This window comes from Mesoplodon bidens, assembly GCF_964165515.1.
Source record: "Mesoplodon bidens genome assembly, chromosome: 12".
NCBI lineage: Eukaryota > Metazoa > Chordata > Mammalia > Artiodactyla > Ziphiidae > Mesoplodon > Mesoplodon bidens.
This window is the reverse complement of record NC_138168.1, coordinates 80,766,200-80,785,728: the sequence shown is the minus strand read 5'-3', so window position 1 is coordinate 80,785,728 and position 19,529 is coordinate 80,766,200. Positions and strand designations below refer to the sequence as shown.

At 35.8% G+C, this 19,529-nt stretch overlaps 1 protein-coding gene and 1 long non-coding RNA gene across 3 annotated transcripts in view; one reads left to right on the top strand and one right to left on the bottom strand.

The window, feature by feature from the left end:
• The window catches only part of LOC308626438, a 60,781-nt gene that overhangs the window by 37,586 nt on the left and 3,666 nt on the right, over positions 1 to 19,529 (bottom strand). The gene's annotated exons all lie outside the window — the stretch shown is intronic.
• MTRF1L (mitochondrial translation release factor 1 like) lies at positions 6,110 to 18,432 on the top strand. Of its 2 annotated transcripts, XM_081251287.1 has the most exons (7): positions 6,174 to 6,472; positions 9,069 to 9,148; positions 10,985 to 11,168; positions 11,672 to 11,835; positions 13,364 to 13,481; positions 14,761 to 14,897; positions 15,668 to 18,432. In XM_081251287.1, the coding sequence occupies exons 1-7, from the start codon at positions 6,220 to 6,222 to the stop codon at positions 15,866 to 15,868; spliced, it is 1,137 nt and encodes a 378-aa protein (XP_081107413.1). In that variant the 5' UTR covers positions 6,174 to 6,219; the 3' UTR covers positions 15,869 to 18,432. The 2 variants fall into 2 exon arrangements, with proteins under 2 accessions (XP_081107414.1, XP_081107413.1); XM_081251288.1 differs by lacking the exon at positions 15,668 to 18,432 and having other exon boundaries at positions 6,110 to 6,472; positions 14,666 to 14,780.

Sequence of the window (19,529 nt, the reverse complement as noted above, 5' to 3'; positions counted from 1 at the left end):
TTTTCAGTAATATGGTGAAAAAGATAGCTATGAAGATGTTTACAAAAAGTCGTATTTTTTTCCTAATGAGTGAAGAAAAAGCTAAAAGAATCATCACTTCTATTGTGAAGTTTATTGTTACTAAATTATCTAATTTTTTTCTTGATTAGTATTGTTATGCTACTATGCTGTATACACATATATGTTGTAATATCATACTTGTTGCTGTGTTTGAGGCACATGACTAGAAAATATGTAATATACTATGATACACTGCATGCATAAATCTTTTTACATGTAGACTTTATATTCTTGTTGTTACTATATATGATGGTGACTTGCTAGTCATAAGTTATCTTTATAAGATACTTTGGACTATTAGATGAATTGTCTGTTTGACAATACCTTTAATATTTTACCAAATGTAAAAGATAAGGGCCCTTATAAAGAGTCCTAATCTCTAACTCTGGGCATTTGTAGAATACAGATTTTGAAGCTAGTATATCCTTTTGAAATCTGATTAGGAAGTTGTGTTGAGAATGATTCTAGAGTAGATTTACACATCAGATGTTGGTAACCATGCTATGTGAGATTTCCGTGCTAAATTCCTATTTTCAGGGGAGGGGAGTGCTTCTCTTTTAATTTCAAAATGTTTAAAGTTTCCATGTAAGAGTATGTCTGTGTATTTGCAACTCTACCAATTTTTAGAGTATGGTATAATTGAGTATGGTATAATTCCTTCAGTTTTAATTACAGAGCTATAATAAACAAAAAAAGCCCTCAACTGGTGTCTATGCTACCATTCCAAGAGCACAATATTTGTTTTGGTAGAGTTTGATTTTTCCTAGTGAGTAAATTCCTCCCAGGGGAAAAATTAGCACTTTAGAAGGTACACTTTATATTTTACATTGCCAAGATATCTTTGTATACTGTTAGAATCTGCTAATGCACACAGAAAGAGGTTAATGCTCTTTAAATAATGCCTAACTTCAGATGTGTCTATAATGAAAAGTAGAGGATATAGATTATATATGAATATGTATACCTATATTTATATAAATTGGAGAGATTTCTTCAGAGATGGATCTTGAACATAGATCACACTAATAATGAATGCATGATGCTTCTTTACTCTGGATAACTATTATTATGTTACCTAAAGGTAATACAGATGTCCCGACAGTGTTATAGGGCAGCTCTAAGCACAGCAGGTGCACTGGCAAGAGAACAATAGCAAAACACAATTTTGATATCAACACTATGAAGTGCAAAAATCAAGACCATAATCTGGTCATTTTTAAAAATTTTAAAATATGTACATAGGATGACCAGTTCTGATATTTGGTCATGGTGCATGGGGTGTTTATTCGTATCCTTTAATGCTGCCTAGATTCTTACTTGTGGAATGAAATGTGTATCATATATTTACCTGATAGTTCAGTTTTGCAAAAAGACTATAGAAATAAGTAAATAGTATTTATTTATTAAGGGCAAAAAAATACACTTTCACCCCATTAAGCTGATTTAAAATAATACCTGATTTGTATTTTTTGAATTTATCCATTTTTTTCTATACACTTTTAACTTACAGTGAAAAAAATGTCATATTGTAACAAACTACATTTGCAAAAAAATGCAATATACCAGATGTGTTGAGGAAGAAATATACAAGGAAGAAATTTAACATAAAATCAGAAAATAGGAAAATAAGCCACCTAAAATTCCTTAGATCCAAAATGTCTATAGATAGAACCCTGTCAAACTTGAGTTTGAAAAATTTGCATTAGATACATTGGCAAATTATTCTGAAAAGTGGTAAAGATATTTCCAGAATTTTTTTTGCCTATGTATTTATGTTGACAGTTTATGACCTTAATTTTCATAGTTTTCAGGCACTTATATTTGCATGCTCTTTTCAGTTTTTTAAAATTTTCTGACCAATATAAAATGTTTGTTCTCCTGAGAAAACAATACTCAATCTGCAAATTTAGTTATTCCTTACTTGCTGCAACTTCAAATATTTACCAATGAAACTGATACCAAAAACTTGCTTCAGATCTTCTCTGCAACACTCTTAGTAGTATCCTTGCAACACACAACAGTGCACAGAGCGATAAGTTTTGTTTCCAGATACCAGGCTTTAATTATAGATTTGGTTTCAAGTTACGTTTCTGTCTCATGTGACCTCGGGCAAATCACTTATCCTCTCTGACCCTGTTTCTTTATCTTCAAATGAGGAATATAATAATTTACAGGATGGCCATGGGAATGAAATAAACATGGAAAGAGTGAAGTATTACATATAATATTATTATTTTATTAAAGTTCTCCAGCTCAATAATAATTCCCATTTTCAAGAATGTATGTATTAAATGCCATTTTAATGCACTTTCCCCTGATTTTTTTCAAACTATACTTTAAAAATATGATTTAATTATTCATTAAAAAATACAACCAAGCTTATTTTAAGACAGAGGAATATATGAATATGTTATTGCTTTGTTCAATAATGTGATTCAAAATCACTGTTCTCAGTTCACCAACATCACACTGAAGCTACAAACAAGAAGTATGTTTCTTTCAATGACACACACAAAGATATATTTAGATGTGCATATGCATATGTGTGAGTATGTGTATAATATTGTAGGTTTAAATCAAAGTTTAAATAAGAGAAATCATTTGAAAATTTTATTTCCACAGGAAATAAAACATTCCCAAGGATAGGAAGAATATAAATATCAGTTAATTTGCCAAATAAATATGTGGTGGTTAGAGGTAAAACTAAATTAAAAGAGATTGGCCTGTAGAAAACATTGATACTGGCATGGAATAGAAAGCATTCTTCTTACTACTAAGGTAGTATGATTTTTTAAATAATTTTATCATGAAAATATGAAAATAAAAGAATAAAAGGCAGTTGTGTGTTCATAAAAGTTTTCATTAAACCTTTTATTTTAGAATAGTTTTAGATTTACAGAAAAATTGCAAGGATAGTATAGATAGAACCCATATATGACACACCCATGAAACGTTTGTCACAATTAATGAAACAATATCAATGCATTATTAAGTCTACACTTTATTTAGATTCCCTTAATGTCTTTTTTCTGTTCCAGGATTCAAGGTGCCACATTACATTTAGTCACCATGTATCCTCTTAGCTGTGACATTTTCTCAAACTTTTCTTGTTTTTGATAACCTTGGTAGTATTGAGAAGTACAGGTCTAGTATTTTGTAAGATGGCCCTCAACTGGAATTTGTCTGATCTTTTTCCCACGATTACCAGTGTTACCAGTTTTTGGAAGAAAGACGGCAGAAGTGCCATTCATATCACACCATATCAAAGGTACATACCATCATTACGACTTATTTTTGTTGATGTTGAACTTCATCACCTGGCTGAGGTAGTGTCTGTTAGGTTTTTCCACTGTAAAGTGGTATATTTTTTAAGAGGGTATACTGGACGTAAATTTACTGGACATTTACACTGAGATAAAAGTATTCTGAGCAGATTCCTCAGCATTGCTACTAGGTTCCATTAAATGACTGCTAACCAATACTATGAAGAAAATATAATGAACTGGAAACTGATATGGGAAAGTAAAACTCCAAAATGGTGTTAGCTTGAACATTCAATTAAAGGAGGTGAAAGTTAAGTTTTTCCCTTGAACTACCTGTATGATTACCTTAATCCTCTGCATCCCTTGGATAGTGAAGATTTTAGTTTTACTGTCATGAAAGGTAATCTAAATTGATGATGATTTTGCTGAGTACTTTTCTTTATTGCCTTCCACTGAACAATGAACACTGAATACTGGAATAATGTAAAAGGCTTGATTTTTCCCCCTTGCTTTAAACTATGTCATAAATACAGTGTATCTTGTAATGATTTTAGGGTGTTTGCTAAATATTAAAAAGTATTTCCATGTGTTTGGTTCTGTAAAATTTATATTGAACGTGTGTAATTTTTTCTACCATGTTCTTTGTACTTAATAATCTATATCCATATCTTGGACTTCACCAATATTTATTAGTGGACCATAAAGAAATTTTGAATGCATGCATATAACTTGAAACGCCATGTTTGGTTATTTTGCAATGCCAGAATAACTGTAGGTACTTATAAATTGAATAGATAATCCAGATTATTTTTCCACCAACTTAAGTCGTTTTGGGTTTTTATGCCCCCTTCCTTGAATCTATTTTATTATTTTACCTATGTACAATAACAGACTAACTGAAAATGCTAGAATTTTCAACATGTAATAGAATTTGAGCATGACCATAATGGAAAAAAAATTCAGAAATCTCGAACAGTGTATATTTCTTTGAGTTTTCAAAGTAAAACTAAAGCTGTTTTCACTTGACTATATTGTGGAAACCTATGGATATTACTGTAAAATGCACATGCATTACACTGACTTTTTAAAAATGTTTTGAATAAAGAATTCACCAATGTATCCTTAGAAAAGTTACTGTTTCCTCATTGGTGTAACACTATAGGAGTAAAGGTGCACTTAATTATGTTGCTTAAATTGCTTACACATCTGAGGGAAAATAATTGCTGGCAGGATTCTTTACATTGTTCTATAAGGTTATCACTTGTTACATTTTTGCATCTTTTATAAATAATAAAGTATACTCTTGAAATAACTCGTTTTGAGAATTCAGCTGAGAGATTTATATTGAGTTCAAGTAGCTCCCACAATTTCTATGCTTAAACTAATATTCAAAGTTGAGTTTAGACATGGAAAAAAACTATTCCTAAAAGAGATGCAGACAACCTAACCAGTCCTGTTCTATACTCGGATTAGAATTTTTTAAATTGGGTTTGGATCACTATTTTAAAGCAAAACAATTTTATAAAGTAGTGTGGCTTTAATACACATTCAAAGTGAAAGAAGATTTGAGTTAGTTGAAGCTTCTAAGTAGCAAAACCTATTTTTGTTCTATATTATTTGGAGAGTCAGCTCATTCCACTTCACTTTGCATTTGTATGTAGAGGGCAAAGAAATGATGCAAGCTCATTTTATAAGAATTTATACTTAACCTCAACAATTCTGATTAGATGACTTAAGGATGACTTAACCTTGTCAAGGGCTCCTGTATTTTACCATTTTTTTACAAGAATAAGTAAGAAGATTTTGGGTATATTAGGTCTCTGTACTGTTACACCACCACTTAGTAAATCCTGCTCAAACCAGTTAGGTAGTGGGAGTTCCCAGATTGAACGTTCAGCCCTTGCATCCTCAGGCCTGTCTAGATTGTATTATTCCCTCATATACATTCCTCTGGTGGGCTATGAAAAGGTCTTTTGAAAAATGCAAAAGCATTATACCCGTAAACTTCAGTATTCCTGGCACTAATCCACTCTCAAGTTTGGGGGTGTAGGCTGGTGGTTTTGGGGGGCGGGGCTACCGGAGGCGGGGCTCTGAAGGCTTTGCTGGGCTGTGATTGGTTGCAACACGGAATGGCTCAACCACCTTAAAAAGTAGCTGAGTAACAAGGAATAAGTGAGAATGGGCATGAGACTCAGTGTGGAAGGAAGCCGTTTAAAAGCAGGTAAATTAAGTGGCAGATAAAGGGCAGGAAAGCTGACTGCTAAATCACTCCGTGGTTGCCTTCGAGTCTACTTGTCACGTCTTTGTTAATACGAACCTTAACCACCGTCGAAAAGAGAAACATGAGCAGGAAAATTGGAAGAGTAAACACACGTACACACTGATAACCATCCTACAATTCGCTCTTGGAGACGACAGTCCAGGCTGGCACGAGAGAGGACATCCGTGCTGTGACCTCAGCCCCTCTAGCGGACAGTAGACTGCCCTCCATTGCCGTACTTTAAAACCTCACTGAGGGCCTGGGAGACAAATCTTCGACGTCAGAAAACGTAAAGACAACCTATTGCTTTCTTCTTCCGGTCTAACACTCCGCCCCCACTCGTTCAAGGAGGCGTGTCTGACCTAGCCTTTAGAGGAGGTGCCCGAGGTCTCTCGGACCCTCCCCTATCGCTTTCGGCTCTGCCCATCAACTTCCGGCCTCCGCGAATAATACGGCGTTTAATAATAATTGGCCAGAAGTTCCCAGCCAGGCTTCCGGGAGGCCCTTTTAAACCGGCGCGTGCGCCGGGCGGTGCTTGGCTAGGTCTCGCCCCTATTGCCAAGCTGCGCGGTGTCGCGAGATTTGCTCCGTCCGGAACTTCCGGCTCTTGTCCGCTTCGGACGTCCGGCTGTAGCTATGCGGTCAAGGTTTCTTCGGAGTGCTTTTCGGTGGGCCCGGCAGGCTGCTGGCCCGGCCCGCCGACACGTAAGCTGCGGTAGCCTTCCACTGGAGGAGCTATTCGCCCGCGGCGGACCCCTACGGACCTTCCTCGAGCGCCAGGTAGGGTCTGAAGTCCAGTTGCAGGTCAGGCGGCCTGAGCTGGTGGCGGTGGCCAAGCTTCTGAACGAGAAGGAACAGGAGCTGCAGGAGACCGGGCACCTGCTACACGGTAAGGGCCGGGCCTAGGGGAGCGGAATTCAGAGCAGATTCTTGACTCTTCACTTGCTCTTACCACTAAGCCGCTGCTCAGATGTCCACACTCTCTCCGAGTCTGAAGTCTTTCCCCGGTTGCAGCCCTTTTGGATTGCATCAGAGGTCAAGGCATCTTTCTGTGAGTTCGGGTCCCATATCCTCTCCTTGGGCTCCCTTGACGGTGCTCTGCACCCGTTTACAAAACTTAAGTTGACCTTTATTGGTTGCGTATTTAATAGCAGGAGATTAGCTCGCCAGACAAATAAGGCACTAGTCCTGTTATGGGCTCGAGAGCAGTGTTTGTAAGTGTGGTACAGGGACCACCCGCAAAAGTGACAGGAGAGGTTCTTGCTAAGTAAACCCAGACTCGGAATCTGAGACCTAGAAACATGCGGTTTTAACAGATTTCCCAAGTGATTCGTGTCCATTCGAATCTGGATGGGGCCTATGTTTCTGCATTTGCACAAGCTTCTGGGGATGCCTAGTTGCTGGTCTGTGGCGCACACTTTGGAAAGGCCCTAGAGAGGGTCACAATCTATTAGGGGCAAGAAAATTAATTATAATACAGATGATAAGTAAAAACATATATCAATAAAGACCTAGGAGAGCAAGGAGAACTTGTTGGGAAAGACTTGTACAGGGATAAAGGCCCACCCTTAGGTGATTTAATAATAATTTAACCTTTATTGATCCTTTGCCATACTCCAGGCTTTGCTTAGCTTCCTTTATCTAATAACTCATACAATTCACGTAATAAATTATGAAGTAGGTTCTGTTAGCCTCATTCAACAGAAGAGGAACCTGAGACATAAAGATAAAATAACTCAACTCGGGTGACACTGCTTGTAAGGAATGGAGCTTGGATAGGACTGACCCCAAATCTCATGCTCTTAATCACTGAACTCTGTGTTAACCAAGGAAGGGGAGGTTGGAACCATTTTGTAAGGGGGCTCAAGTACTAACCTACAAAGTTTGATTTCATCCTGTTGGCAGAAGCCAGCCAGCAGAAGCTTTCAGATTGGGAGTGAACGATAGGAATAGCGTTCTTGCTTAGGAATCTTGATTGGTGGCAGTTTAGAAGCAGCCTGGAATAGGACTGAAGATGCCATGGAAAATGGGAGACTAATGCAATTGTATAGTTGAGACATAGTATCCTTTGGGAAAAAATTAAATCAGTTTCATTCCTTAAGCCAAGCTTAAAGTCCAAGTAGCAGCCACAAAGCCTTAATATTAAAAAATATATAATATTTTTTATATTGATTACATGTTGAAATTGGCAGTGTTTTGGGTATACTGGATTAAATAAAATGTAGTATTTAAATTAGATTACTTCCACACTCTAGTTCCAATCTCCTTAGCCTTACACTGCATTTCAGAGCTGAAAGGCCCCTTAGAGATCATCCAGCTCAGATCTTTCATTTTATTCTTGAGATTACTGAGACTCAGAAGTTGGGTGTGTTGCCCTAAGAGAACCTTGGTGGTTGAACTAGGGCTAGAATTCATTTTTCCTTTTTCTAATTAAGCACATTTTACATTTCACCAAATTCTTGCCAGAAGAATTCCCTGCCATTCCACCAACACTCTATACTCGCCTATCTCAGTTTTGCTGTTGTCATTCTCTCTCCTTAATTCTTTCCTTTTTCTGCCCATCCCCAAAACAAAAAGTCCTTCAGCATGCTGTTATTTTAGTATTTAATCACATAATGTTTTAGGTTATTTTTTGTGAGTTTTTCTCCCCTAGAATAATATAAAGAAAGTAAAATGATCTAAAATCCTGCCTTGAGGGCAGATCTTAACATATTACCCCCAGCTCCCAGCATAACTGGCTGTTAATAAATGAATAAACATTCCAGCTGATAGAGTTTGTTCTTTCAACAGAGACAGAAAATTGTAATAGCTAAGAAAATATCCACCTGTCTCCTTTCTAAAGGCTGCATGTTGTCCATAGGGTAGAGGAATGAGGAGGTATATTTTGTATGGTAAAAATTAAAACTGAAAGATGAAATAAGATTTAGGTAAAGCCTGAGAGAGAAGACTGCTTCATGTAAATATTCTGTCAATATTAGGCTGGGTCTAAATGTTTATTTAGGTGGACACTTTCATATAATGAAGCATTTACTAGTAAGACAATAAATAACTTCCTACTTTTTAACTCAGTTTTGGTCTAACTGGTGGTACCTTCTCTTCCCCTTCCCGTCTTTCTAACTAGCTCAGTGTATTCATTTGTTATTGTAGAGTCTGAGTTGGAAAACTAAAAGCATGTTTGTTAATACAAATATTTTGGGGAGGCAGAATTATAGAAAAGCTTTGTAGCTTCATATTTTTCTATAGAGATTCTTTTTATTTTGAACATACACTTTTGTCATCAGGAAAAACTTAAAAAAAACTTTTTTTAACCTACATGCTTTTGAAAACTAATGCATAAAATGCTTTAAATTAATAACAGTTATTAAAAGGACAGGATAATTGTTATTTTTCCCTTAAGCTACAATAACCATCAAACTATTCCTTGAATTCTGTTAGCAATTTATTACTAATTAAGGAAAACTTAACCTGCTGCCTTTTTTTCTTAGATGAAAATGAAGACTTAAGGAAACTTGCAGAGAGTGAAATAACTTCATGTCAGAAAGAAATAGCTCAATTGAAGCATCAGGTATGGTATTTGTGCAAGGAATAAAGCATCCGTGCATGCTATTACTTCTAATGTATTTTATTAGAAGTTTATAAAAGCAAGTCAAGAACTAAGCAGCTTGCTAGTATTTATAATTATAAACTGGTTTTTAAAGAAGGAAAAAGCATACTCCCCATGGTCCTGTTTCTTATCATACTAAAAGGATTGTATTGATAGAACTCTGAAAGAAAGATGACTGTCACATTAATAGGATTTGCCAGAAAGGCAGTGAAATGTTGGTAGTATATTTTCCTTTTGTTTTTAAGAGAGGTGAGGATGGGGATGGACGATGAGAAGAAGAGGTTACAGAGAGATGGTAGGAGGAAGCAGGAATATTTCCTTATCTTTGTGTCTCTGGCACTATTAAAGTGCCAGCCTAGAATAGGCCCTTAGGATTTTTAAAATGGAATTGCATTGCTTTTGCTTTATATCTAGGAGAACTGCAGAACATATGGAGTTAGACGAAGGATCATGAAATTAGATCCACTCTTCATTAATTCTGTAAAGCACAGCTTAAAGGTTTACAGCAGTTATCTCTGGAAATATAAGTGAAAGAACATGATACGGTGAGGAAGGATCCTGGAAAGGAGGGGCTTAATTTAGAGATTCTCTTTATCCAAGTGTAGAACTTACCAAAAATTTATGTCCCCACCACCAGTCTAGAAGAAAAGTTCCACTATAGAGTGAAAAGTTTCATGTAGCTTGCCTTCTACCCATTTTCTAAATTTTTTGTGACGTAGAAGGATATACATACTAATGGTTTCTGTTCATTGGCTAGTAATTAACAGATGAAAATTCTGTCATGTTACTTCAGGATTTGAGTGGTCACATTCTATTGGCACAGGCCAGAGAGATGGAAAAGTAGGAAAGCAAGTATAGCTCCTGACCAACACAAAGTGATATTTCAGAGCTCAGGTAGCCTTGGGTTCAAATTCTAGCTCTTCCACTTTCTAGTCGTAGGATACTGGGCAACTAGAGTTAAACTTCGTTAAACTTCTTAAGGTGGAGCTGTTAATAGAACCCGCCCGGGATATTTTAAGAATTAAAGTACGTAGAGTGCTTAGCGGAGTGCCTGTCAATATTAAAGAACCAATAAATGTTGGCAGCTTTTTTTTCTTAATTCACCTCATCTAAGAAGTCTTTTTTCTGTATCTCCTTAATAAGTACATACTGCAGTGTGAAACATAGAATTGTAATGAAAGGAAGACTGAGTTAGGCACAGGGATCTGAGTTCTTGTGCCTGTTGGACAGTAATAACGCGCGGCTCCTTAACGAGTCATCTCACTTCTATTAATCTCATTTTCTTTTACTTGTAAAATGAGGGAATTGGACCAGATCTTCTCTAAAGGCCTCTCCAGTTCCAAAATTGCAAGTTTCTCTTCCATGTTAAAGAAGCTTAGAAAAAATACACAATTTGAGTGTTTTTTTCCTGCCATACTAGGCTATAAATTTCCAGGGATAGAGCTAGAATCTTCTTTTGTATGCTGTACACAATACAGTGTACTACTCACAGCAAGCACTTATTAACTGAGTAGAGAACAGATATGTATACATGAACACCAAAAAGAAATAAAAACACCTCAAGTTTTAGCTGAACCATATATAGCATTTATAATGTAGTTATAACATTAATATTTTTGGAAATTATGCATTATACGGTTCTAATTGGCAAGATAATTGAACAGTAATCAGCAATATTAAATTATTTGCTTAGGGAAACTTTAAATTAAATATTTAAAATCCTACATCTAATCATTGAGGGTTTTTTTTAAGTTTTAAATCTTAATTATAGGAGGGGTGATATTTTTGTATTTGCAGATTATCTTACTTTTGGTTCCCTCAGAAGAAACGGATGAAAATGATTTGGTCCTGGAGGTAACTGCAGGAGTTGGGGGTCAGGAGGCAATGTTGTTTACCTCAGAGATATTTGATATGTATCAGCAGTATGCTGCATTTAAAAGATGGCATTTTGAAACCCTGGAATATTTTCCAAGTGAAATAGGTCAGTAAACTGTTTTGAAAAAATATAGATTTAATTTATCTATCTACATATATTTTACATATTTTACATATTTATCTATTCTACCTATATTTAGGAAAGGGTTGGAAAGATCATGACTAGGCTTTATAATTTATAAGGATGCTTAAGTAGTTTTATGCTTATCATTTACTTAATAATTTTGAATGCAAATATATCAAGTTTGAAATGGCCTATAAAACGTTAGTCATTCCGTACTAACCACTGAATAACTAAGTCTTTTAAAAGTGGTCCTTTAGAGGTGTTACTGAACAGTTAACACCATAAATGCTTTATGTTTAATAGTTATATGAAATAAAGATATTAAGTGAATATCATAGACTTGTTAAAGGTTTTCAGTATGTTTTATAATCAATATGCTTATTTCGTAGCTCTTTTAAATATATTTCAAGATGGTAGAAGTGATGGTCAGTTGTTTATAAATGGTAGGAAAAATAAAATAATTCCCTTTTCCCAATGTTTTCAAGGTGGCCTTAGACATGCGTCTGCCAGCATTGGGGGTTCAGAAGCCTATAAGCACATGAAATTTGAAGGAGGTGTGCACAGAGTACAGAGAGTGCCCAGGACAGAGAAGCAAGGCCGCATCCACACCAGCACCATGACTGTGGCGATCTTACCCCAACCCACCGAGGTGAGGCACCACAGGCCCCTCTCCTTGGAATCCTGGGACCAGCAGTGCCTTGACCCCAGAGTAACACTCACTTTACTGAATTGAGTGTCTCTTTTGCATCATGTATTTTGAGGTTTTTTTACAAATACATTCTCACAGTCCAAAAAGTATGATTTTAACAGTAGATGGTAAGAATTAAGAATATATAAGTGATCTAATCTTACATTGCCTATTTATTATTTTTTCTCCAGCACTAAGCTTCAAGTAGATATTTTGAGACCATGTATAGGAGAAACGATATTAAATAGAGCTCAAGAGTGATTACCTTTATAAAGACTTCTGCTTTGTGTGACTTGTTCCCAGAACATTAATAGCAAGAATCCTGTTTTGACAAAGGATAACTCTTACTTAACAAAATTGCTACTTTATAACCCAATCATATTAAAATGGAAATATATTGCTACAGGTTCATAATGAGTACACTTTATTTTCACAGATAAATTCTCAGACTGTATAATATTTTTAAGGGAGCTTAGTTGGGAAGTTCTATTTTGCTTATATCCCTTCTGCTGAAAAGTGATAGGAAATATATAACTTGTTTTTCCGAATGGAGTATGAATGATTTGAGAAGGAAGTTTGAGGGTTTCTCTCTAATAAGGTTAATGGAGTTCCTTTCTTCATGTCTGAGTTTTGTGTGAAGCCTAGATGAGCAACAGAACAGTTAAGGGAGAGAGTGAAATGGGATAGATGGGAGGAGCCACACCTAGATATAGTCACTTTGGCTTAAGCATCTTGGAGATGTAAGGAGTTTTCAGAAAAAGATGGAGACTGAAGACTGAGGTCCATATGTCATCTCATTTCATTCTTCCAGCAACGGTAAGAAGGAGCCACCCAGGGAGACATGGAGGGCCTACGAATGATAGGATTCCTGCTCCTGGGGTTGTGGACATCTCACAGACTGGGCTGTAATGGTTCATGAAAGAGCTTTTTAAATACAGCGCTTTGGATGGTGACTCGCAGGACAGAGCATTATCCTGATGTCAGGTCCCAGTGTATTTATGAATTGAGTCTATCTTGACTTCTTGGCCTTTGACATTTCCGTTTGTCTCTTCTCTGCCTCTAAATATGTTTAAATCCTCCTTTATTTAAAATTAAACAAAATAAAACCTTCCTATAGTTCTTAAGCTAGTGTCATTTTTTTTCCCCTCTGCTAAAGTCTTTTTGCACTCAAATCATTTTAGCTATTATATTCACATTTCTATTAGTAGCTGAATTCTGCTATTGGTAAGAAAAGGGTAATTACAGAGAAGTCCAATTTTTGAGGATTAGGGAGGGTTTGTTTTTGTTTTACATTATGTTTTGATAATGCGCTCTTCCAATAAGAAAAGTTTAAAAAATGGTATCCTTCCAACTACTTTCTGTTCTTAAAATTAAACCTTACATAAATTGTATACATGACATGTATTTATATTTATAAATAGATAGTTCTTCCCTTTGAACAGATCATACATGTAATTTTTTTAAATCCCAACTTTTCTCTTACATATAGATTAATCTGGTAATTAATCCTAAAGATTTGAGGATTGATACTAAGCGAGCCAGTGGAGCTGGGGGGCAGCACGTAAATACCACAGACAGTGCTGTCCGGATAGTTCATCTTCCGACAGGTATGTACTTATTCCTTCAACATAAAACAATGAAGAAAGAAATCGAATTCTGAATGACTTGATTAATTTTCCACTGACACAGATCGTCAGTTATCAGAGGAATACAGTTGTCATTTAATACTTGATTTATCTTGAATCCTTAGCTGAAACTCTGCAGGATAATTACAAAACCAGAAAGAGGGAGGGATCTAAGCCCAGGTAATTTCCATGTTAGTGACTATATCATTAATTTAAAAAAATCCTCACAATGAAGTAATATCGTGGGTTCTCCTTTATCAAAAAATGGTCTATGAGGGGAGAGAGGTCGATACAGAAGATAATGTGCTTTTGGAAGCACTGATTGTTTAAAAATAAAAAGAATCTTGTATTTAAAAAAAAAAAATGGTCTAAATCACTAGTTCTTACCCTTTTTTGGAGGGAGGAGGAGATGGATTCCTTTGAGAAAATGAAAGCTTGGACCTGCTACCCAGAAAAACATGCTTACATGCAAAGTTTTGCAGGTAATTTCAGGGGCTTCTTTCCATTAAGTCCATCTGCAGACATCCAGGGGTTCTGTCTTAATTCTGGACAGTAAGGCAATGGAGCTATAACTCAATATTCCTTAAGCCTTCAAAATACTATTAGTGTACAATACAGTTATTAAACATTTTTACTGTTGATTTACATGTGATAAAGAGCATATGGTAACAGACCTCCGTTGTCTAGAAAGAATACAAGAACCGCCTACTGTAAATGAGCTCAGTCATAATTCCTGTTGACTGGGAGTGGCTGATAGGAGTGCTGGGTTCATTTTCTTCTTTTTTAATATGGGGAAATCCTCACGTTAAACTTGAAGATGATGTCTTATGTAATACATAATATATAAACAGGAATAGAAAAAAAGTGGATGGAAATACTCAAAAATATTAATAGCGACTAACTCTGGTAATAAGATTAACTTTTATAATTCAGTTTGTATAATGAGTAGTTATTACTTTAAAAAAAATTATGGTGACTAGCTGAAGGTACCAGAAAATAATCCATTTTAAATGACTAATGCTTATTGTTTAGTATGTATGCCTTCAATATGGAAATACTTGGAGCTATAACTCAAATTTTCAGTTTTCCGATAACTGTAAAAGTTACTTGTTAAGTTTACAGTCTTCCTTTTTTATATTAGAATCCTATTTTTTCCCTTTATAAAGGAAGAAGAAAAAGAATGAGAAGGAAAAGGAGTATTCCTTGATAATAAATGAAGATTTTTCTATTAAAACTCTTTAATTCTCATAACACTATTCAGGTGTTGTTTCCGAATGCCAACAAGAGAGATCTCAACTGAAAAACAGAGAGATGGCTATGAAAAAGTTACGTGCAAAACTATACAGCCTGCATGTAGAAGAAGAAACAAGTAAACGATACAATGCTAGAAAGATTCAGGTAAAACTGAAATCTTAAAAATGCTTCTAAAGGATAAAAATATTTTTAGATAAACAAGTTTTTGTATGTATTAAAATCATTTCAATGTATTTGTCAAAATTAGAGTATAATTCAAGTAGCTCAACCAAGGGCTATACTTGTTTTATAGCAATCTTACACCTCTGCCCTGTTTTTTATATTCAGAAGTGTCTTTCTCATTCACCCAAGTTATTTTAAAAAGAACTATGGAATTCCCATTCATTTTGAATCCTTTGAAAATTATGGAAGAAAGTTGCAAAGGAAACAACTTATTTCCTGTTTGGCATTTGACTTTATAATCACAGACCCCTTCTGTTAACTCCTTATTATAACTTTGTCATCACTGATGATAACCAGATTAATTCACAGAGGTTATATGTTTAGCTGGCATCTGAGTATCAGCTGTGTGCCAGGCTGTGTGTATGCACCATCACTGTGCAGTAGGTACTGTCTGTATTTTACAAATGGGGAAAGCTATAGAGTTGAAATAAATTACCTGAAGTCATAAAGTATTAAATGGCAGAGAGGATTCAAAATTCAAGTACTAACCTGTCTGACTTTAAAGCCTATATTCTTTTTTCTCTTATCAATCAAGTTCCCATGTTATTTGAGGATTCAGAATGTTTAAAACTTGCTTCTTAACATTGTTGTAAATTATAAACCAAGAGCTTAATCTCCAGGTAAGTTAAATTTGTAGGTTTAGTTGCCCTGAATTTAACTGTATTTCATATCTTTTTTCTTTTAATATATAGATTGGCACTAAAGGAAGGTCAGAGAAAATAAGAACATACAATTTTCCACAGAACCGGGTCACAGATCACAGAATAAACAAGTCACTTCATGATCTTGAAACTTTTATGCAAGGAGAGTACCTACTGGATGAACTTGTACAGTCATTGAAGGATTATGCTAATTATGAATCTTTGGTAGAAATTATTTCCAACAAAGTTTAAGTTGATTTGTTATCAAAGACTTGTATAGCTTATGAAAATTCTATTATAGTAAGTCACATTGTGTACGTACCAGTATTCTCTTGAAACACATGAGTTAACACAGTTGGGAGTAACATGTTTTTAATACATAGGTAATTTATATGAATCGTCTCTCAATTTATTAGTAAAAAGTATGACAATATAATCATGACTCTGGTTGTACATTTTGAACTCTTACTTACAAGAAAGGAAAACAGTCTTTTGTTTTATGTAAAATATTTAATGAATGATGAGAAATGTGGCTTAGCTCTTAAGGAAAACTTCAAACATAAAACAGTAGAAATATGACAGTAATTATTGTTATTAGTCAAGGTTCTAGTCAGGAGACAGCAACCATATCTTTAATTTGAACAGGGATAATTTTGATTTAAAAAATTCTTAACCAACGATGGGATTAGCTATTAGGAGATAAAAGATTACTACTCTAGGACTGAGAGAGAGTCCCCAAGGAAAGAATACCCTTGGACAGGCTTCCCTTCCCCTCCAGGTGGAGAGTCAGGCCTGTTGGAGAGTAACGTTGACTAGAAGCCTAGGCACCCTGTGGCCCAGCCAACGTGACACATAAAATTAACCATCAGTGTCCCAAGAGCACCCCTGGCAGCTGTGCATAGAAACAGAAACAAAAGAAGCCCCTTCCTCCTGCGCTGTCTGTCCACCTCCCCTACTGACAAAGCTTAACATGGTACCAGCTGGCAAAGGAGAAATGTTTATAGGTCCAGCTCCAATATCACAAAGTAAGGCAGTAAATTGGTAACTGGCACAACCATACTCATTGCCTAGTTTCAGTAATTGATGTTTTCATATTTGCTTAGTGTTGGAAGTTATAAATATGTTACACTTCACCCTTAAATATTTCAGCTTGTATGTAAAAGAAAAAAACGACACTGTTCTACTTAATCATATACTATCATCACACCTAACACAATTCACAGTAATTCCCTAACATCTTCAAACACCCAATTCAAGTCTTCCCCAGTTCTCCCCGAAAAGTTTTAGCTGGCTTCTTCAAACCAGGATCCAGTTAAGAATCACAGGCAGGATCCAGTTAAGAATCACAGGTGGGAATATGTGATTATATTGCTTAAATTTCCCTTATTCTAGAATAGCCCTGCCAACCGCTGCCCCCTTTTTTTCATGACACTGCACTGAATTTTCATTTGAGAAGGCGAGACTATTATGGGTCACATCATTTGTTCCTCAAGTCACAGTAGTTCCTGCAAACTGGAAGTTAAGAGCTTAAGACTAGGTTAGTTTTGCATAGTCCTTCCCTTTCCTGTGACTTGGCATTTTTGTCATTAAAATATACAGTTAAGTAAGCCAGCCTGAATGCTCTGATATGCTAAGATGTATTAGATTCGCTAAAAAATGACTTCGCCTTTGTGAATTAAGAATTTGTTGAAAGTGAGCTTAAAGCTAAATCAATATAGTCTTTTTTCTATCATAAGATCTAAAAGAAGTTGTTCTTTTCCCTGGCAATCCTGGTTATGATTAGCTTTTTTTCTGATAAGCCTGACTTCAGAGAATTGAGCCTGAGAGGGAAGGAGAGCACAGGAATGTCTGCTTGAGGCTGCACAGCTGGTAGAAGACTTTTTGGTGTTGAGAGCAACAGCAAATAAAGTAGTGTGCTTGATAAATAGGCCCCTCCATGGTTCTCCCATGATGTGTGCTTCACTGCAAAAAGCAGTTATAAATTCAAGCTGTTTAACTACAAAAAAGGAAAAGAAACAGGACATGTCAGTTACCCCATAAAAAAAGTGAGAAAAGCTAGAAATGCCGGCTCGAGAATATTTTGAAAACATGAGGTAAACTGAGAACTACAATTGTGAAGAGATCTACCTAGTGGATAATGAATAAATGTCAAATTTATGGTAGTTACAATAAGGATTTCGAGAGAAAAGTGATTTCACTATTAAGGTTATATGACTGAAATGTTGAAGTATTAGGAGACATTTAGTTAACTCTCAAAATTGCACATTTTTTCATGTGTTTGAGTCAACAGTCTTAATTTTTATAAACATGTACTACATAAATTCAAAACTACATTATCGTCAGGCAGTTGTTTCCTCTTTAAGTCAACATTTATTAGCCAAATTTCCTTTAAAGCCCCAACATGTGCTAAATTTCAGAGTAATTTTATATTGATAATTTCTCACCTTATTGCTCTAAAAGGGAGGTGTAGAAAAACCATTAAAGACAGTTAAGAATTTAAGCTGGCCAAAGGTTATCAAATACATCAGAGAATTTTAATTTGAAGAGCATCCCTCTCCTCTGTAATGTTCTGCTCAGGAAAGCCGTTCTGTTCTGCCTTCACAGGAACAGCTGATGAATGCCCCTTTTAGTGACCTAAGCAACTCAAGAATACAGCAAGACGCGTTCATTCAGCAGTCATTCAGCAGTCGTCATCACTGAGCACAAGGCCCAATGCAAGCCTGTGTCTCCCAGATTTACCACTTTCCCCTTGAGTCTTTTGGTTTCCTTTTTGAGAAATGAAAGGGACATAGCTACAGGTTATTAAATATTACAATATACTGTTATTCAATTTCTCTTTACCTCCTCTAACAGGTAATAATTAGAAAAGCTGCACTGAGATTATGGAAGGTCTCGAATGTTGTATTTCATTCTGTGAACAAGGGAGAGCCAAAAGTCTACTCAATTCTGTCCCCATCCCTCTCCACTCCCTCCCTCTCTGCACCACAGGAAAAGAAAGTGTGAGAGCTGTACTAATGAAGGTGGGAAATCACCTTCCATCAATTTTCAAACTTCCTGCCCATTAGAACATCACAGTTGGTTAGAAAAAAATTATCATAATACTTCGGTAATGTTAACAATATAACTTTAAGATATGTATCGCTATGTGCCTTACGAACACCTGCGGAGTAGTTGACAAATTCTGGTCTGTGAACTGACACTGGCTTCCACTTCACTCACTAATCTAAGTTAGTTATTCCTGTATGATCAAATGTAATTTCTGGAACCCAGGAAAAGGTAAGAGTAGAGCAACAAAATTTTGGTGTGAAGCTTACTAGAACCCTACGTCTAACGTTTTAAGGACCTTAAACTGTATCTGTTTGCACAAACTGCATCTACACAGCTCCCTGAATTATAAAGCACCCATTGTCGCTCCACCTGCCTTTGTTTTCCCTGCCCTCTCTTCCTAAAACACATAATGACCTCCACAGACTTCAAGGTCCAACCCAAAGGGAACCTTTGCACCTAATGCAGAAACAACTGCTCTTCATTACTATACCACAGCACTTTACTCAACAGTATGAAAACATTTATGGCAAGGCAATAAACTCACTGGGTTACTCCTATCTCAGGTTTGTGTGCTTAATAAGGAAAACGGAAAGGGTGGTCAGGAAATGGAATGTATTATTAACCCTTTCACATCATTTCATTAATGGACAAAACTCTTTTCTTCATTGTCTTTTCAACACCTAACTTCATGGCACTAAAAAGATGTCTAAAAGGCAGTTAGATCTAAAATCATTTGTCTAGAAATCTGGTGTATTGTTCAGGAAGAACCAAAACCGAACTTCATTTCAAAACGGCCTACAACATCAGTTAATCAAACCTCATTCAGCCAGAATGGAAATTTTCACGATGTATAAATAGATAATCA

What these genes read in the sequence shown, in the direction of transcription:
- MTRF1L (XM_081251287.1), top strand. Translation starts at nt 6,220, where the DNA reads ATGCGGTCAAGGTTTCTTCGGAGTGCTTTTCGGTGGGCCCGGCAGGCT. An exon ending in GACCGGGCACCTGCTACACG is followed by an intron (nt 6,473 to 9,068) that starts GTAAGGGCCGGG and finishes TTTTTTTCTTAG; the next exon opens with ATGAAAATGAAGACTTAAGG. An exon ending in ACAATGCTAGAAAGATTCAG is followed by an intron (nt 14,898 to 15,667) that starts GTAAAACTGAAA and finishes TTTAATATATAG; the next exon opens with ATTGGCACTAAAGGAAGGTC.